At 55.7% G+C, this 18529-nt stretch overlaps 1 protein-coding gene across 1 annotated transcript in view; it reads left to right on the top strand.

Annotated features, from left to right (window-relative positions):
* LOC111139287 (ALK receptor tyrosine kinase) overlaps positions 1-18529 on the top strand; it is a 671342-nt gene that overhangs the window by 625507 nt on the left and 27306 nt on the right. The window contains exons 14-23 of the mRNA XM_022491523.1: positions 3536-3667; positions 4405-4549; positions 6804-6986; positions 8239-8337; positions 8829-8981; positions 9976-10080; positions 11953-12139; positions 12883-12973; positions 13102-13166; positions 14606-14735. Coding sequence (XP_022347231.1) covers positions 3536-3667; positions 4405-4549; positions 6804-6986; positions 8239-8337; positions 8829-8981; positions 9976-10080; positions 11953-12139; positions 12883-12973; positions 13102-13166; positions 14606-14735 — 1290 coding nt within the window. The remainder of the gene's footprint in view (positions 1-3535; positions 3668-4404; positions 4550-6803; positions 6987-8238; positions 8338-8828; positions 8982-9975; positions 10081-11952; positions 12140-12882; positions 12974-13101; positions 13167-14605; positions 14736-18529) is intronic.

Genomic DNA, 18529 nt, shown 5'->3' with positions numbered 1-18529 from the left:
GGGGGGGAGGGCAGTTAGTACTGGGTCTTCCCTGTGGCCCCTCACCTCCTCCTGCAGGAGTCACTGGGAGAGAGAGAAAGAAGGATCTTTTGTCACACTGCTTCAATCTCCAGTCCTCTCTAGACAGAAAAATGGTGCCTAAAGAGGATCCTCTAGTGAATGGAGTGCACTCTTAAGAATTAAACTGCACAATTTGGAAGCTTTCCTGGTTCAACAGCACATCTGTGTGCAGTCGCTCTTCCTTTGTGCCTGGTCACACCTGAGCCTGGCATGGACTCCAGCCGCTGAGAACCCCCTCGGCTACTGCTTCTCTAGTTCCTCCCAAGCCTCATCTGGTGACATGACCACGCAGTCTGGTGGCACGGCTTTCTTGACATCAGCATTATTGGCATTTTGGAGAGGATAAGTCTTTGTTGTGGGCAACAGTTGTGGGCACCGTAGGGTCTCTAGCAGTCTCGCTGGCTTCTATCCCCTAATGCCAGTAGCATCCTCCAGGATTAACGATCAAAAATGTGTCCAGATATGACCAGGTGTCCCCAGAGTAGAAAAACCACTGGTCTAAATGTTACATTTCACAACTTCCATCGCTCGCAAGGCAGAAATTGTGAGGGTCAGCACCTACCCAGATGGCCCCCAATTATTCAAATGTATTCAGCAAATATCTATCAGTCACTGTTCTAGCAACTTGAGATATATCCATGAACAAAAGAAAGATCTTTGCTCTGAAGGAGCTAATGTTCCCATTGGGGGACAAGGGAAGAACAATGACTAGTAATATCAGCAATCAGAGCACCCGGAAGTGAAAGTGTTACAGTGAACAGAAGTAGGGTAACAAGAGTCAGGTGCGTAGGGTAAGTTGCGATTATAGATAGGGTGGTCGAGGGAAGCCTATTGAATAAATGACAGCTGAGCATCGGCCATGAAAGAGATCGAACCAGGAACATATCGGGATGGTAGCCAAGCAGAAGCCAAGACATTGAGGTGGGAGAGTACAGCCAGGGTAAGTAGGGGGAGCAAGAGTGAGAGTTGGGGAGAGATGAGGTGATCAGGCCACCATCAGGACATTTTTAAGCTATAGGAAGGTTTTGAGCTAAAGGTGGGAATAGGTGGAATAGGGAGCAGCTGTGATTTATAAGACTCACTTTGGCCGCTGTACAGAGCTCACTTGGGACCAAGGGAAGAGTCAACATAATGAATTCAGTGGTTACTTCATTAGTCCAGACAAGAGATGATGGTGGCTTGGATGAAGATGGTGACAGTGGCTGAATTCTGGACATATTTGGGATGAAAAATCAAAAGGATTTCCTGCCCAACTAGCTCAAGAACTGAGACAAAGAAAAGATCAAGGATGACTCCAAGAATTGCACTTGAGCCATGGGAATAAGGGAGCTGCTGTCACCTGAGCTGGGAATGCTGTAAAGGGAGCAGGTTTGGGAGCAAGGTAGGAGAGGTCTGGTGGACAGCCAGGTGGTGACTTCTGGAAGCCAACAGAGATGGGCAGTGGGGGATGGGCGAGAGTCTGGATTCTCATTAGAAGAAAGGCCATTCCCCAGCCCAACTGCTCCCTCCTTCCCACTCCGGCAAACCCAGACACCTTGAGATTCCGTTCAGAGGAAGAGGGCATCCCCAAAGGGTGGAGGTCCCACTGCCGCTGGACAAGAGAGATGGGGAGCAGGGTGTAAGAGGACGGACCTTCTTCATATCACTGGTTCAGACTGGACAGCCCCTCGACTTACACAGGAAGAGGCAGGTCCAGGAAAGTGAGGTTCCTCACCTGGTGTGACTCAGCAAATCTCCAGCACAGCCCATCAAGAAGCCAGATTGGACCCTGTATTTTGTGCTCCGCTGTGCCCAGTGGACATCCCACATTTGGGTCCCCTGGCCCCAGGCTCAGCCCTCTGGGAATGCCCCTGACATCTCATGCGCACCCCAGGCAGCCGTTAGCAGGGTTTCCCACCCCCAGCACTTCACCCCAACTCCCAGCCCAACCCCACTACATCCCACCTGGACAGCCCGCACACACACCCAGGAGAAATGTCAGCTCTCTACAATAGCAATTCAGAACCTTCCACCCGCACTAAATCCACTCTAAAAAATATCAAATTATTTCCATCATTAAATCCAAAATGCCATAAAACAAATTGCATCTTGGCTATTTATCTGGAAATTTCTGTAGCACTCATTGCCGGCACCCCTGAGTGCTTTAGCATACGGAGTGGCTCAAGATGAATTGCCGTGTCCACTGGCTGGTTACACAGCAGCATTCAATGGAAATGTGGTGTTTTATTGGCCTTTTTTCTAATAAGTGAAAGAAAAGCCATTTTCCTCCAAAGTCGGGTGGATGTTTGGAGCGTTCTTCTTAGCGGCTGTGCCAGACAAACAGGCTGATTCTTCCAGAAGCCCTGCCCTCTTTATTGGGGGATTCCCAGATTTGGGGTCCCAGAGATTTCCTGCACAACCCCAGGGACTTCTAGATGCCTGAGCCCACAGCAGGAGCACATGAAATAGCAGCAGCTGTTTATTGAGTCCCTAACACAGGAGACACCCTCCTGGACACCTCTTCTAACGCCTGTGGCTGTGTGTGCTGTGTGTCTGCATTCCTGTTCTACACCTGGAGGTCAGAGAGGTTGGAGCACCTACTTCTCAGTCATCCAGGGGTATCTGCAGATTCCTGGGGCCCCACCCTGTTCTCCGTCATGGACACAGAGAGCTCCATTTCGGACTGTGTCAGGGGATTTCTGGAGGCAAGAAGTGGGACCTTAGATGGGAGGGAAGAGGTGTCCAAAATTGAGAAATGATTTTCCCAAAGGTGGGCTGGGGATAAATCTGAGCTTGGCCTCGCACTGCTGTGTCCTTTTCCCATGATACTTCAAAACTGAAACTACTCAAAAAACCTTCAATGACTCACCACTGCCTAGAGAATGAAGTCTGACTGTATTTAAGGCTGCTGGCCATTATCTGACTGTCCAGTTGAATTCCCTGACTCACTCGCATTTACACTCCCTCCAGCCAGCCCTACCTCACCATCTAGGGCCTTTGTCGTCCCCTCTTCAGAGTCCGGAGGATCCTAATAGGTCCTCCTAGACTGTTTTTCTGTCCTAAAATGGACTTTTCTGAACCAAACAGACTCCTTGTACTTTTCCCCAAATTCCCTCTTTACCTCTTTCTCCCTGGGCTCATGCTAGTCTCTTCCCCTCGAGTGCCCTAACTTTGCTTCATTCTCTGTTTTAAAATCTCCCTGTCCTTCAAAGTCCAACTAAACACCACTTCCTACAGGCAGTCCCCCTTGATTACCAGTCAGCAACAAAGCTGCTTGCTGCCCCCCATCTTCCCATGCATTTTCTATCAAAGCTGTCCTATGGTCCTTCTCTAATACTCTCTCGTGAGAGTTATCTGCGTGTGAATTTATATATTTGTTGCTTCAGTTCTACCAGAACTATCTGAGAGGTCGTCAGAGCCCATCATGAAGCATTGAAGGTCTGCTGGCAAGTAGAGAATCTTGGGCACCAACCTGAGGGGCATTTTGTTTCTACAGACAAACCGATTAATCCAGAAAGTCTGCATTGGAGAGAACAACGTGATAGAAGAAGAAATTCGTGTGAACAGAAGTGTGCATGAGTGGGCCGGAGGGGGCGGAGGTGGGGGCGGAGCCACCTACGTGTTTAAGGTAAGTCTGGTAGCCCCAGCTCCCCATGGGCGGTGACCTCGGGCATCACAGACCCAGGACGTGGACTTCTCATGACAGCCCTGGGAATGGAGCATGTCAGGTGTCCTTAGCCCCATCCAGAGATGAGCAAAGCGAGGCCCAGGGGGATGTAGGGGTCCCTATCTGAATGAGAAGAAGCAGGTTCTTTCTTCTCTTGCCAACATCCCAGTCCAATGACCCCATGCAGGTGTTGCCGTCCCTCTCTCAGAGTTCCAGACGGTCCCACGGTGCCCTCCTCTGTCCCACGGTGGGTTTTTCTGACATGATCAAAAGCAGGCAAAGGCTTCTGCTAGGTTCTCGCACCGGGACAGTGATGCTGAGGGCTTAATCTTGAAGTTACGGAGGTGAGAGCCAGAGGCCCTGGAGAGTGGGGAGGAATAGGGGAGCAGAGAGCCATGCTTATAAGCACCAGCGCCCAGTCCTCTGAGGCCAGGGTGAGCAGCTTCTAGAAAAGATCCATCCCACCTCTTTAGTGGTGCTTTTGCTTCTCTGACTGAACCCCGACGGGTATGGGAGCTGGAGGCGGGGATAGGGAGAGCGGACGGGTTGCTGCAACACGGGGTCAAAGCCCTCAGACCACTGGGATGTCACCCAGAGCCCAGCAAACACTCTGACACTCTGAATGCAGCAGTGGCTCAGGGGTCCCCAGAGTAGGAGCCCCACTCGCTTTCTCAGTCTCTGGTCATCTCCCCGGACAGATGAAGGACGGCGTGCCAGTGCCCCTGATCATTGCAGCCGGCGGTGGCGGCAGGGCCTATGGGGCCAAGACAGACACTTTCCACCCAGAGAGACTGGAGAATAACTCCTCGGTGCTGGGGCTGAACGGCAACTCCGGAGCCGCAGGTAAGACGCTGCAAGCCCGCGCCTCCCCCGGACCGGCCCCCGGGACTGTGCGCTCGGGCTCGGCCCAGCGTCATCACACACCTGCATCCCGGTTGCTGGTGCTTGAGAAGCTGGGAGCTCTGGACTCTGGTACCCATGTCGAGGGAGGGAGGGCGGGCTACAGCCTGGGGACCTGGAGGCGTCTTTACTGACGTGGGGTCTGAATTGCAGAGGTCCCCGAGCACAGGAGACAGGCAGCCTCCCTGGGACGGGCAGCCCAGCCTCCCCAGGTTTCCTCAAATGCAGCTGGATGTGAGCAGGTGGCAGCAGCGTGGGCACAGTCAGGCCTCCCTGGCCCTGTGGTTGGCGCCTCCAGGCCCCAGGCCACCAGCTCGCACGTCTAGCTGGAAAAGCTCTTTCAGGAACCTCCTTGGTCTAGCAATCCATGCTCCCAAGTGAGAGCCAGCCACACAGAAATCGGAGACAGACACCGAAGGGGCTGTGAATTCGGATTCCTCGGAAGCCGGCCATGTCTGAAGAGAAAATTCGGTTCAGTTTTATATTTTCTTTTCTCCACAGTCAGACCAAGGCTTTTGGGAGGCATTTAAGATTTGAGGTTAATTAAGCAAGTACTCAAACTTGCCCTCCTAGTGAGAGATGGCTAGAAGAGAAGGAAGCGTAGAAATAGGGGTTGGGACCTCGGTGAGGACGAGGACGACCCAGTGCTGCTCCTGGCGCTCTGGCAGGTTGTTTTCTTTTCCATATATTTGCTTAAAAGCTCTAAGACAGAGTGGGGGTGGGGGTCAGAAACCCCCTCAGCCTGGGATTGCTCTGGGCACAAGCTAGAGTCACCGGCACCGGTGGGGTGGTGGGCAGGGGCAGACACGGTATCAGGGCGAGGTCATCCTAATTTATTTACCACGCTCACGGCCCACTTCAGGTCCCTAATGTTGCCAAGGGGCCTTCCCTTTGCCACGAGACATCAATAGCCCTGAAAGGCCCATGCGCCACCCTCTGGCTGACAGAAGGGAGGCCAGCTGCTTGAAACCCAGGCCAGATGCCACAGGCCTGCAGGTCCCAAAGCTGACTTGCCTGGAGGCCTCGATTCGGTTCTGATTGTCCCTGTTCTAGACCGAGCTTGTTCCTGACCTTGGCCTCCTGTCCTAAAACCCGGCTCCTTCTCTCTAGCACAGTAGTGATCTCCATCCTCAGATCCCACACCTAGACGTCCCTCTGCTGCCCCCTGGGGGTCCAGAAGCGCCTCTGCCAGGCATTCTTCCAGAAGGCCCTTCCAGGCCCGTTAACCCTCATGGTTCCACAGACCCACCACGGCTGTTTCTCCAGGTCCTCCCCACCCATCGCCTACTGGAACAGAAAACACTGTGGGGGCTTCTGGAGTAGACTGCCTGTTGAAATGTCATATGGAACAATATAGGGGGGAGACAGAGAGGGCCCTGGAATCTCAAGGGCCAGCAGGAGAGATTGACTACGGCTGGCCTATGGCCTAAAGATAAAGTTGCCTTCGACCTCAGCTCTGTAAATAACATTTCCCCCTCGAGAGTTCAGAGCAGACCCAGGCATTGGGAAGCACAGCTCCGGTGACTGTCATCCCAAGGGGACTGCCCACCCCTTTCCTCAGTCCCTTCCCCAACCCCATCTTCCCTGCCCCTGACCTTGGAGCAGTTCTTTAGAAGCGGTCCAGCAAAACGAAGCTACAGAGTGTGAAAACCTCTACACACCCATGTTCTACCTCTTACGCCCAACCGTCCCTACATGTCATGGTTTAGGAAGTGTTTGGCACACCCACTGTCCCCTTCGGTCTGAACATCAACCCAATGAGGCAAGTCTTACTATCCCCGAGTTACAGGTGAGGAAACTGAGGCTCAGAACGGAGAAGAGCTGGCCCACGGTTTCAGAGCCAGTAAACAATAAAGCCCACTGGGTTGTCTGGCCTAGTCCAGGATCCGTGTAGAGGAACCCCGCCACAGCGACCCCAGCAGGGTTTTGACGGTTGGCTGCCCACAGACTGGCAGGTCCCAGTCCTTGCTGGGATGAGAAGCATTGAGGAAACCAAGTCCCCACACAGCTGTGGCCAAAGCCGGTCTCATGAGGGCAGAGGGCACGCTCCTGTTTTTCCAGCTGTGGATCCTGAAGCCCGGAGCCCTCCCCAGCCGCTGGGTGCTGTTGCCGGAGCAAGCATCCTCAGAGCCCGCGGTGTCCTGCCTCCCCTGGCCGGCACCCCCTCACTCGGGGTTTTCTCCATCTCTTCCTGCAGGTGGCGGAGGTGGCTGGAATGATAACACTTCCTTGCTGTGGTCTGGAAAATCTTTGCTGGAGGGTGCCACCGGAGGACATTCCTGCCCCCAGGCCATGAAGAAGTGGGGGTGGGAGACAAGAGGGGGTTTCGGAGGGGGTGGAGGGGGGTGCTCCTCAGGTGGAGGAGGCGGAGGATATATAGGTAAAGATGATTCGTGTTCAAGGTGTCACTCCCTCCCCTCTTAGTCCTAGGCACTCCCTGTCCTCTCCCTGGTCCTCGCCTGCCCTCCCCTGCCCACCCCAAGTGTGGACTGTGATGTCACCATGCACGCCTTCCTCTCAGCCCCATAGGACCAGCCAGAGGCAGGGTGTTGGCTCTCGCGCCAACATCCTGCCTCGAGGCTTCAATACCAACAGCTTCAAGACCTCGTGCATTCTTGATGACCGCTCCCCAAGCCCATGATCAAGGGCTTTGATTTCCTAGACTATTCTCTGAGCAACCTCTAATGGCGCACTAGCACGAGAACCTTGGCGGCCACACTCCCCAGGCCCGTGCCTTCCTTCGGACGTCCTGGCCTGAGTCTTTGCCAAGCCAGCTCCTTGAGGGCCTGGTCTGTGGCCTCTGGCCTCACCCTCTCCCTTCCCTGCCCCAGCCCACCAGCTTCCAGAACTTTGCCCCTCTCTATGCCGAGAGGCAGCGCCAGCCCAGCCCATCAGCCAGCAACCAGCCACAGGCCCCAGCTCTCCTCCGAGCTTCAGAGCAGAGCTCGAGAGCCTTCTGAAGCTGAGAGGCTGGGAGGCTGGGAGGCTGGGAAACTGGAAGACGGTGGCTCCATCATCCCCACAGATTAGGAAACAATGCATGCCCGCACTGTGATGTTCTGTCTGTGTTTTGCTTTACGCTGTGTGTGAGACACTTGTGTTCACCAGACACTCTTCTTTTCCAAATTCTGGGTGGGAGGGAGGAGCCTGAGGGGGGAGCCCAGAGATAACCCAGCCCAGCTGAAAGGAGGGACAGGAGCCTAAAGGCACAGGGGCCCATCCCCTCCCCCCATGCCTCAGCCTGACCCCATGGGACTGGAAAGCAACTCCTCAGTGCTACTGGCCTGGCCAGTTCTGGAAGAGGCAGCAAGGGGCTAGTCCAGCCTGAGGACAAGAGACCCCTTCTGATTCTTGTTCACATGACCTGCTTCCGAGCAGCCCCAGTGCAGTGGCGGGGCCTCCCCGGCAAGGGGCTGGCCCGGAACTGGAGGGAAGGCGGCCCTCACACCCAGCATCTACTGAGCCCCTCCCCAAGTGCCACCCCTGTGCCCCAGGCCTCCCTTCCCTCCCCACCACCCCACCCTGAGGCCCTTCCCCGCCCCGGGGGCCCCTGCATGCCCCGCTGAGCGCAGATGTGCTGAGACCTGGGCCCCCCGCCTCTCTGCACTCAACTCTTCTCTGGTTTGGCACAGGCGGCAACGCGGCCTCAAACAATGATCCCGAGATGGACGGGGAGGACGGGGTTTCCTTCATCAGTCCGCTGGGCACCCTGTACACCCCTGCTCTAAAAGGTATCCCCTCCGCCAAGCGACAGAACTGACCCGCTCAGGCCAATTCTCCCACCTAGACAAACCTCAGGGCCCCGGACACGAGTCCAAGATACAAAGGCATGATCATGGGTCCCTCACAGCATCCTTCCCACTGCTCATCTCGGCAGGATGTGTGGTCTGATACAGACCTAGAGGCAAAAGACTGACTTTCAGGCAGGCCGGTCCTAGAAAATGTGACAGTTATAGTCCCCTGAGCTGGGCCAGCCAGCCCGAGAGGCTCACACTCGGAGCCTCCCCTCTGCCTACAAAAATGCATCCTCGTGTCTCCCTAACACCTTCAGATGCGTCAGGGACATCCCTCCCCACTGCGGTCCTTCAGGGGCGGGGGGACAGAGGGACGGGGGCCAGAGAACCCACCCGACCTGCTAGAGATAAAGCACAGACACCAGGAGCAGGGTGCGGGGTGGTCCCCCTGCCACAAGCCGAGGCTGATCCTCCCTTCTTGTCGCCAGTGATGGAGGGCCACGGGGAAGTGAATATTAAGCATTATCTAAACTGCAGCCACTGTGAGGGAGACGAGTGCCACATGGACCCCGAGAGCCACAAGGTCATCTGCTTCTGTGACCACGGGACAGTGCTGGCTGAGGATGGCGTCTCCTGCATCGGTAAGAGGGCAGCGAGCGTGGTGACGGGCCCAGAGTATGAACCAACGGTGGCTGCAGCTGGTGTCTGTGATTCTGGGACACCTCAGACATAGTTTTGTAAGCATCTCACCCCTGTCTGTCTGCCCCAATACGGGCGCTCTCAGGACTGGGCAGAGGGTCCTGTGTGTGAAAGGCAGGTCGTGGCCGAGGAGGAAGCCCCAACGTGTCCAGTCCCACCCGTAAGCCAGGGCGTGAACCCCCACACTCCTACCAAGGGGCCATTCTGTCTACACTGAACACCCACCCCGCATGCCAGGGACCCCACTGCCCCATCAAGAGTTTGCAAGCTGGACTTGCAAAACCTCTCAGGTGCTTGAAGACAGAGCTGTGTCCTCCTCCTGCTACAAGTCTCCAGATGGAATAAGGCATTTGTTTCCATCAGTTCACACGGGACACTTCTGTGTCTCCTCCCCATCCCGTGTCCTGCATCTGCTGGCGTTCCAGTGACAGTGTCCTTGTGAGATCTAGTGTCCAGGACCAGGCAGGCTGTCCCGGTGTGGGCTGTGCGGGTGCGCACCCAGACCCTCTCTCCGGCACTCCGGGCCCAGTGTGCAGGGGCCATGGGCAGTAACTCAGCCGCCGGGTGTCACTGTCCGGCACCCTCTGCTCCTGGGTCGTCCTGAGTCTGTGCTCACTAAGGACTCTGAATGTCTTCCATAGCCATTTCTGGCTCACCTTCCTACCCTCCTCCTGTCGTTGTGCCCTTGACATCTGGGATCAATGTCCAGAATTTGATATTTATGCCTGTCGGGAGTTCCCTCCACCCAAAAGCTACTATTCAAAGTCGTAAACCAGAATGAGCCCACTTCCTGCCCTCAGCCCTCTGCAGAAGGCCTCCAGGGTGGGGGAGGAGCGGCTGGCATTGGTCCAGGTGGGGGAGGGTATTTCTCTCTGGGAGCTAGCTCAGAGAGCGATCAGCGATGTCACCAGTGCCCCACTGGGACCTATCTTGCAGTGTCTCCCACCCCAGAGCCCCACCTGCCGCTCTCACTGGTCCTGTCTGTCGTGACCTCAGCCCTTGTGGCAGCCCTGGTCCTGGCTTTCTCAGGCATCATGATTGGTGAGTGTGCCAGAGCCCTGGGGCTTCCGGGCGGCGTGGGGTTGGGGGCGGGGTCGTGAGGATGGCCGATCGGGTGGAACAGAACAGCATCTCCTGCTTCGCTGTGGATACAGAGGTGTCGCTGTGGGTGGATGGTGATTAGAGCAGCCCAAGCCAGCCTCAATAGAAGCCCCCTCCCCCAGCCCCCAGCACCACGTTCCTTCCCTAGAGGAACTGCTGATTCCATGCCTCGACCCCATATTGAGCCTTCTAGAGGCACTCTGCAGAGGAGGACACAGTCGCTAAAGGTCGCCTCACCCCCAGAGTCCACTTTCAGCTGCCATCAGACACAGGCTCCCGGGGACCCCTGGCTTTGCTCACTCCCCAGGGAAGACCCCCAGCCCCGCCCTTCCCCACGTCAAGCAGGCAACGCAAAGTTAGTTTGTAAGTGTTTCTGTTAGGCCTGTGAGCCAAGGATCTGGTAGGCAGGTCTCAGAGGGCTCACCGTGGTCAAGCCAGGCCCTTACTGCTGGAAATGCACGGGGCTGGTGGGCAGGGCATGAAGGCGGGCAGAGGGAAGGCTCGGCAGGCTCTCAGAGCAGCTCCTTTGGGGAGCTGGGGGGCCAGTAAGGGAGTCAGGGGTGGACAGGGGGAGGGCAACCGGCATTATTTCCCTATATGACGCCGTCTTTCCAAGGGACAGGATGATGACAGCGTCCACTTGCACACTTACCACGTGCCAGGTGACTTACACACTTCAGGTCACTGAATCCTCGCCCCCCCACCCCCCGCCCGAGCGTGGTTGGTCCATTTCAGAGAGGCGGGCCTGAGCCCGCAGCCGTTGATTCGCTTGCCCTGGCCTCTGACTAGGGCGACTGGGCTTTCCAAACAGAAGCCACCTTGTGCATCCCAGTTTCGTCCTGCCTCCCACGGACTTGGCCCTACAGAATGTTCTCACGGATGGACAGTAAGAGCAGGGATAATGGTCACTGCCCTGGTAGAGCTCTTCAGAATTTTTCAAAACCATCTTACGTTGGTGGCTTCATTTCCTTATGCCATCCCCAAGGGTAGGGAGAGGGAGGCGGGGGTGCTTAGGGGACAAGCAGGAGTTACTCTCCCTGCTGGCAGAGAAGGAAGCTGGGCCCAAAGAGGGCGTGTGACCTGGTCGGTGTTGCTGAGCCTGTAAATAATGGAGGTGGAGTTAGAACGCACGCGGGTCCTCCGGCGCCAGCGGAGAGAGCTCTTCAGTCCCTGGCGGTTTCCAGCTGTAGGAAGCCAAGGGACCAGGACACCCAGCTGCACCCTGAAGGCCACCACCACATTTGGCCCCCCCAGCGACAACGCTGAGCAGACTCTAAGGCAGGTCCGTCCCGGGGAGACAGGGACCCCCCTCTGAGGGCCGACTTCAGGCTTCGGAACTTGCAGCAATCTTGCTGAAACTTGTTTAGACTGCGTGGCCCTGCTGGGTCTTCCCTCAACCTTCCCTCGTGCTCACACTGGGGGGGTCAGACTTTCACCACCGCCTGATGGCTCTCCCAGCCTACCCCTGCCCCTCCCCACTGCCGCTCAGCCACTTCCCCTGCTGAAATCCTTGCACACTGAATCCTGTCTTGGGTCTGCTTCTCAGAGGACCCCAGCTGACGGGCTTCTGCCCCCATAGGAGACAATCAAATCTCGTTCATTTACAAGATTTTAAACTGTCCATCTCCTTTAAATGATCTTTCATTTTGTTAGTCTTACTAAGTGTGATGGAAACGTTTAGATCCCCGAGGAGGAGATGGAGATCCAGGAGGGCTTCCTGGAGGAGGCAGCCCATCCTGGGCTCCAAGGGGCCAGGCGGCCTGGTCCAGGCCACCTTGGGCTGTGTTGCAGCTAACATTCGTCTGTGCGTAGTGTACCGCCGGAAGCACCAGGAGCTGCAGGCCATGCAGATGGAGCTTCAGAGCCCGGAGTACAAGCTGAGCAAACTCCGCACCTCCACCATCATGACGGACTACAACCCCAACTACTGCTTTGCGGGCAAGACCTCCTCTATCAGTGACCTGAAGGAGGTGCCTCGGAAAAACATCACCCTCATCCGGTGAGTGCCCCACCCCGGGCAGCGGGGGAGGGGGATGGCACATGGGGAGGAGTCCTTGGGGGCTGGATGTCATCCCTGCACGGTGGATTTTTCTAGCCACAAGAAGCCAGCAAAGCCACCTCTCGGGTCATTTCCAGCCCTCCCAGGAGAAGGCTTCATGTCCAGGGCCATTTGGGGAGGTATTAATCGTTTATTTTAACAGCCCATCTATTCACGGGGTTTGCAGTGAGAGGAGAGCAAGATGGGAGGGACCAGGGCCTGCCTCAAAATCCACTCTAGGGCTCCCTCCAGAGTCCTCTGGGCCCCGCCTTCTCCAGGAGGAGCCAAGTGCCCCTCCTCGGAGCTTCCAGAGCCCCCCATGCCTTCCTCCATCATGGACTGAGCACATCCCGCAGGAGTGTCTGCGGGGGATCTGTCCCTCCCCAGGGCGTAGGAGCCTCTCCCCGGGCAGGGCCGTGTCTTCACCTCTGCGACCCCAGCAGAGATCAAAGACTTAGTCTTCATTGAATGAATGAACCGTTCAACCAGTGTCCTGAATCTCTGGTTGGAACCTTTCTTGCTGGGTTTCAGATAAGGTAGTGGAGGCCTGGGGTAGTCTAGCAAAGCCAGGTGGGGGGACGTTGTGTGTGTATGTGACCCCCTTCCTCTAGTGTGTCTCCTTCTCATGCCCCTCCACCCTCCCCCCCCACACACCCACACCCCCCCACCCCGCTCTGCCTCACCCTGCCTTTTCCTGTGCACAGGGGACTAGGCCACGGTGCTTTCGGGGAGGTATATGAAGGTCAGGTGTCTGGAGCGCCCAGCGACCCGAGCCCCCTGCAAGTGGCTGTAAAGGTAAGAGGCGGCCCCACCTTGGGCCTGACCTTGGCCGGCAGTCTCTGTGGGCCTCAGCTCTTGGCCGACAGCCTCCTCCCACTGCAGCTCACAGTCTTCTCCTTCCCACCCTCCCCTTCTGCGCCCAGACGCTGCCGGAAGTGTGTTCTGAGCAGGACGAACTGGATTTCCTCATGGAGGCCCTGATTATCAGGTAACTAAAGCCACAGAGAGGCATCCGCACCCCTGCTAGACATTCCTGTCAGTCTCCAAGGGAAGCGGTGTTGTCCCCCAGCGCCCCCTTCCTCTCCACCAGGAGACTCCCTAAAATTCTTAACACATCTTACCGGAGGGAAATAGCCTCAGGTGGTTGTCCAAGAAAAATATCTCTGCGGCCTAATAACGGAGATGTCACTCTGCCTTCAACGAGCAACCCTGTGTCATCCAGCGGGGTGCCCCCTTTTCTTAATGGCGCATGCTAGTTGTTGACAGGGGAAGACACACGTTCACCCCAGGTGACTCTTCCACTTGGCCTTCACCAATCCAGCTCTCAGATCTTGTGGAAAGGAAGTGTCCCCCTAAGATGAGGAAGGCCCCCGCACCCTGGTCCAGACCAGCTGGCTTGCGCCCTTCAGCATGTGGCTCTGGGGACCCTCCCTAGAAATCTCAGTGCCCAGGGCTCCTGAGGGCATGTGCTCTGGCAGCAGATCGCCTTCAAGAGGACACAGGTGCTTGACCTTGATATCTTACCATGCTTATGGCCTCCTGTGACACAGGAGAGCCTCAAACGTCCAGACAAAATGGGGTGGTTGGGGTTACCACCCCCCCACCATGTGGAAGTGGCAGGGGAATAAGGCCAGGACGGCCTATGAGGTGCCTATGGAGCGTAGATCCCAGAGGATGGGCCCCCTTGCTCTTAGGGTAACATATTTTCCGATTAGACATATAAGCCATGATTATTGAATACAACTTGGAAAGTGTAAGATGATATGGAAGGAGACCCAAATCATCCCTTCTCTCTGTTGGCTGCTATCCCATCGCTACCGGATTTCAGTGAAGAGTGGTGTGGTCCTTCAGCTCTGCACGACTGTGCCCACAAGGAATGCACCGGCCCCACTGCCCCCTCCCCATGTCCTAACAGGATCCCATTAACAAGAAGACCCAAATCGTAGGGCCTCGTGGCCAGACTCAGTCCCTCCCCATGAGCACCCCCAGGGAATGTGCCTAGGGCCCTCTTCCTCACTCTCGTTCACATGCAATCCCTGGAGGAAGCAGTTCCTTCAGCTTCTCTGCCTGACGGCTTCCACGAAGAGCTCCCCCATGAATCCTAGGCAGCAGTCCGTGCACCGATGTCCAAGAGCCTGGCTGCTCTCTCGCCCTCCCTCCTTCCCTCCGCCCCCACTTCCTCACCAAGGACTGTGTGGTGTCCTCCTGCCTCCTGTCCAGTTCTGAACCCCTGCCCAGCCTGCCCTCTGCTTCTTCTGCCTGCTGAGCGGTGAGATGCCCCCCAGCCTAGGCTCCTTGTGGGATCCCTGCTACCCACACTTACATAATGCGGTTGCAGAAAACAGAACTTGGTTTCCCGCTTTTCCGGCTTAAGATTTTCCCAGACTCAGCTCAATTAAATGTGGTCACTCCCCCTCTGCTCTGCAGCAAATTCAACCACCAGAACATCGTGCGCTGCATTGGGGTGAGTCTGCAGGCCCTACCCCGCTTCATCCTGCTGGAACTCATGGCAGGAGGAGACCTCAAGTCCTTCCTCCGGGAGACCCGCCCTCGCCCGGTGAGTGAGGCCCAGTGTCACCCTCGTGGTTGTGCCAGGGAATGGAGCAGAGGCCGGGAGGAGTGAGAGTGGGCAGCCCAAGGAGCCACACCCTCAGTGAGATGGGAGTCGGCCCTGGGACTTGGATCTGGTGGAACGGCCAGGAGAGAGGGGACAGAAGGGGGACACCGGCTGAGCCCATCCTGGGGAGCTTGAGCCGGGCTTGTGCAAGGGTTCCTCCCGCCTGAATCCACTTTTGTGGCCTGCTGATTCCAAGAATTAGGGACAAGCACAGAGGGGACTCTCATGCCGGCTATGTCATTCGCTCAGCTGACTTGGGGACCGGGCATTCTATGTCTACTCATTCTGAACCCCACTAGCTTCATCTCTTAAGTGGGGACATCCTGACCTTGTAGATTTCCTGTCAAAATAAAATACTGAAATATTTATGAAGGTTCTGCATGTGTGTCATGATTAAGGGGCTGGAGCTTGGGGGAGCCAAGAAACCTAGGTAGGCCCAGGAATGGGTCACCCGCCAGCCCTGACTGGCCATTAGACAACCATGTGGCTTCCGACTGTGAGCACTCTAACCTCAGGACCGGCAGTGTGAAATCCAAGGGCTGGACTGGACCATCCCGGAGATGGTTCTAAACTCTAAGATGTAGCCCACAGGACGTACCCTGAGTCTAGCTGCCCACTCCTGTCTCTGCTGGGGTCTTCAGGAGGCCTTGAGCATCAGGAACTGGAGCACAGCTGATCCCCAAGCCAGGACCTCAGCTGCTGGACCGTGACGACCACAGGGAAGACTGGCACTCTCCCCACCCCCAGGAAAGCAGAGCAAGAAGATAGCGGCTTTGCTGCAGAAAGCCCAGAACTGAACACCGTGTTCTCAGGGACTTGGACTGGAGGCCAAAACCTTGAAAGGTCACACCTGCCCTTACCCCCACCATCAATCAGACTGAAGTTAGGATCCCTGAGCCCTGGGAGCCTCCACATGACCTCTCAGCCTCTGAGAAGAAACCGGTCTAACTCCCTGCAAAGATGAGTGTGTGCAGCTGTCACAGCCGGCAGGAGGCTGAGGGGAACAGCGAGCAAGACCAGCCCCATCTCATGATAACCGTCATCAGCATTATCTTCATCTTCCTCGTGGTGGCCACATTTCTGAAACCCCCCTGTGAAGTAGACGGCATAGCTCTCACCTTAGTTTCACAAGTAAGAACACTGTGACTCAGAGAGGTTAGGTGACTTGCTGAGGCCACCCAGGAAGCAGAAGAGCTGAGACGAGAACTCAGAGCTTGGGACGGCTGATTCAGGGCTTACTCCAGCCTACCATCTGCTTATCCCAATGATCCTCTTCAGGAAGCCAAGGACTACCAAGATGAGGTTGGGTCACTGAGTACCCATATGGCCAGCTGTGCCAGCATCTGTGCCGGGTATGGACACCAGCCTCAAAGACCTTCCCACCACCACTCAGCGAGGCAAGGCCTTCAGCTTTTGTGCCCTGAGATTCTCAGTAGTGCTTCTGGCTTAGGTCAAATAAAGACACATGGCATCACACTTTGGAAAGAGACCTAGCTCTGGTTTTCCTCCTGGACACTCCCAAGGCTTGAGAAGGCAATATTGTGCACGCAAAGGACAGACTTGCTTGTACAGGGGACCTGGGACCCCGTCACTTGGCAAGACCAAGGACGTGGGGGGTGGGGATGGAACTTCCCTCTCTCTTGCAAACAAAAGCATCTCTCTCTTGTGATGATAAAGATGACTGGGGTATTGCCCCAAAGAGCAAAGTACCAGCAAGGAAAGGCGGACCATTCCCACCTCACCACCTCCTACCCCTGCTCCACCCTAAGGAGCCTGAGGCCAGGTTGTGATCTCTCAGGGCAGGCGTTGCCCAGGGGATGGAGCTGCCCACAGCCGGAAGCTGGTCGACTCTCCTTGGGAGAGCCACTTCTGAGGGTCAGGATCCCACTCACCAAATCCACTCTTCTAACCCTTGACCCCACTTCCTCCGTGCGGCTCTCCTTGCCAGCCACGCCCCCAAGTCCTGGTAGCGTCCCCACATCCTCCTCGCTTTCACACGTACCCACCCATCCCAGGTGAGCTGGTCCTTCCCGAGGTGCCTCAAAAGAGGGGATTTTACATGTTGGATGATAGCTCCCCAGAGGGCGCCCTGGCATGTATCTGTGGCCACAGATTTGCTGTGGGGGTTGGGAGATTTGCTGGGCATTGGGCACGGATTCTCAGAGCCACAAAAGCCAGCTTAGCCGGGTGGGGATTGGGCTGACTGTAAGAAAGGAATATCCACTGTCATGGGCAGGGGGCGCTGTACCGGTAACACCCACGGGATGAAGGATGGAGGGACTGGCCAGTGAGCATCGCTGCTGGAGAAGTACACACCAAAAGACGGTGGGTAGAGCTGTGACGTTCTTTTGGATTCCAAGACCTGAGTTCCCCCTGGTCCGTTTGTTCGAACCCCCTGAGACTCTCAGGGCTTCCCTGAGACCTACTGTGTGCTGGCGCTTGGCTGGGCATTCGGAGTCAGACAAGGTCTCGGTCCTCTCTTCCTGCCATCCCTTGGGTCCAGCAGCTCCATAGACCATCAGAACCGAAGGACCTCTGGCTTCAGACAACGGGTGTGCAGACATGAAGTGACAGAACCAATATGTACAGGGGCGATGGGACAGAACAGATGCTCCAGCCAACCCTGTCCATCATGGAAACAAAATTCATAAAAACCTCATTTGGTCCCAGGACCCCACCTTCTCAAGAAGGAAAGAGTCACGTCAAAATAATTTTACAGACCCAATCTTTATTCAACAAATATTTATTGAGGGTTTAAGATACGCCCGATACAGGCTAATAGCCGTCTTTGGTATCCGTTGATTCAATCAATAATGACAGAAGCCATTAAGGGGTCAGTAACCTCTCAATTAAAGGCGGCAGTCATTAACCACAACAGTGTCTGTACCTATTTGGAACATGGCAATGCCCATGGGTAGCAGCTCTGAGAAGATGCTCCAGGCACAGGAGGCTCCTGGATCCCAGAGATCACAGTGTCCAGGTGAGAGCCTCGGCTTTTGGCTCCGAGATTGCCAGACCAGTTCTGGCTCCAAAATGCATTTGGGGATTTGGTGTCAGTGAAAAGTCAGCCACATCAGGAGCCAGGAAATATGAGGCCCCAGCAGCAGGAACTTCTCACCATTTTTGGCAATGCTGCTTTTTGTACCTGCTTCTTCCTTTCAGTGTTCTCTCTTGCTCTTATATGCATAGATTTGAAATAAATCCCTATCCTGGGTGCTCCTGGCTGGCTCAGTCAGTTAAACATCCGACTCTAGGTTTTGGTTCATGATCTCAGGGTCCTGAGATCGAGCCCCGTGTCGTACTCCATGCTCAGCTGGGAATCTGCTTGAGATTCTCTCTCTCTCCCTCTTCCTCTGCCCCTCCCCTGCTCGCTCGCTCTCTCTCTAAAATAAATAAGTAAATCTTTAAAATACATCCCTATTCTGTTTTTCACTGGTGAAACAGTTCCTAACCCCTGTCCTCTGATTCTTCCCCTCCAAATGGCCCAGGAGCAGCTACTTCAGGAAGGAATAGACACCAATATTATCCTGCATTTTATTAGTATATACGTTACCCTTTGGGAAAAGCCCCTCAGAAGGGGTAACCAAAGAAATCATTCTCCTTCACTGGGCCCGTTTTCTCACTTGTAAAAGTAGGCTCCTTGGTCTAAACAGCGTCCCTGAAGGGAACACCGGCGCCCCGAGGAGCTACATGCTCACATGCGTGCTCAAAGGAATGCCGTGGTCAAACACGCG

Source organism: Enhydra lutris, unplaced genomic scaffold (assembly GCF_002288905.1).
Source record: "Enhydra lutris kenyoni isolate GAN:26980312 unplaced genomic scaffold, ASM228890v2 scaffoldscaffold98, whole genome shotgun sequence".
In the NCBI taxonomy this organism is placed as follows: domain Eukaryota; kingdom Metazoa; phylum Chordata; class Mammalia; order Carnivora; family Mustelidae; genus Enhydra; species Enhydra lutris.
This window is presented reverse-complemented; position numbering and strand designations above follow the sequence as displayed.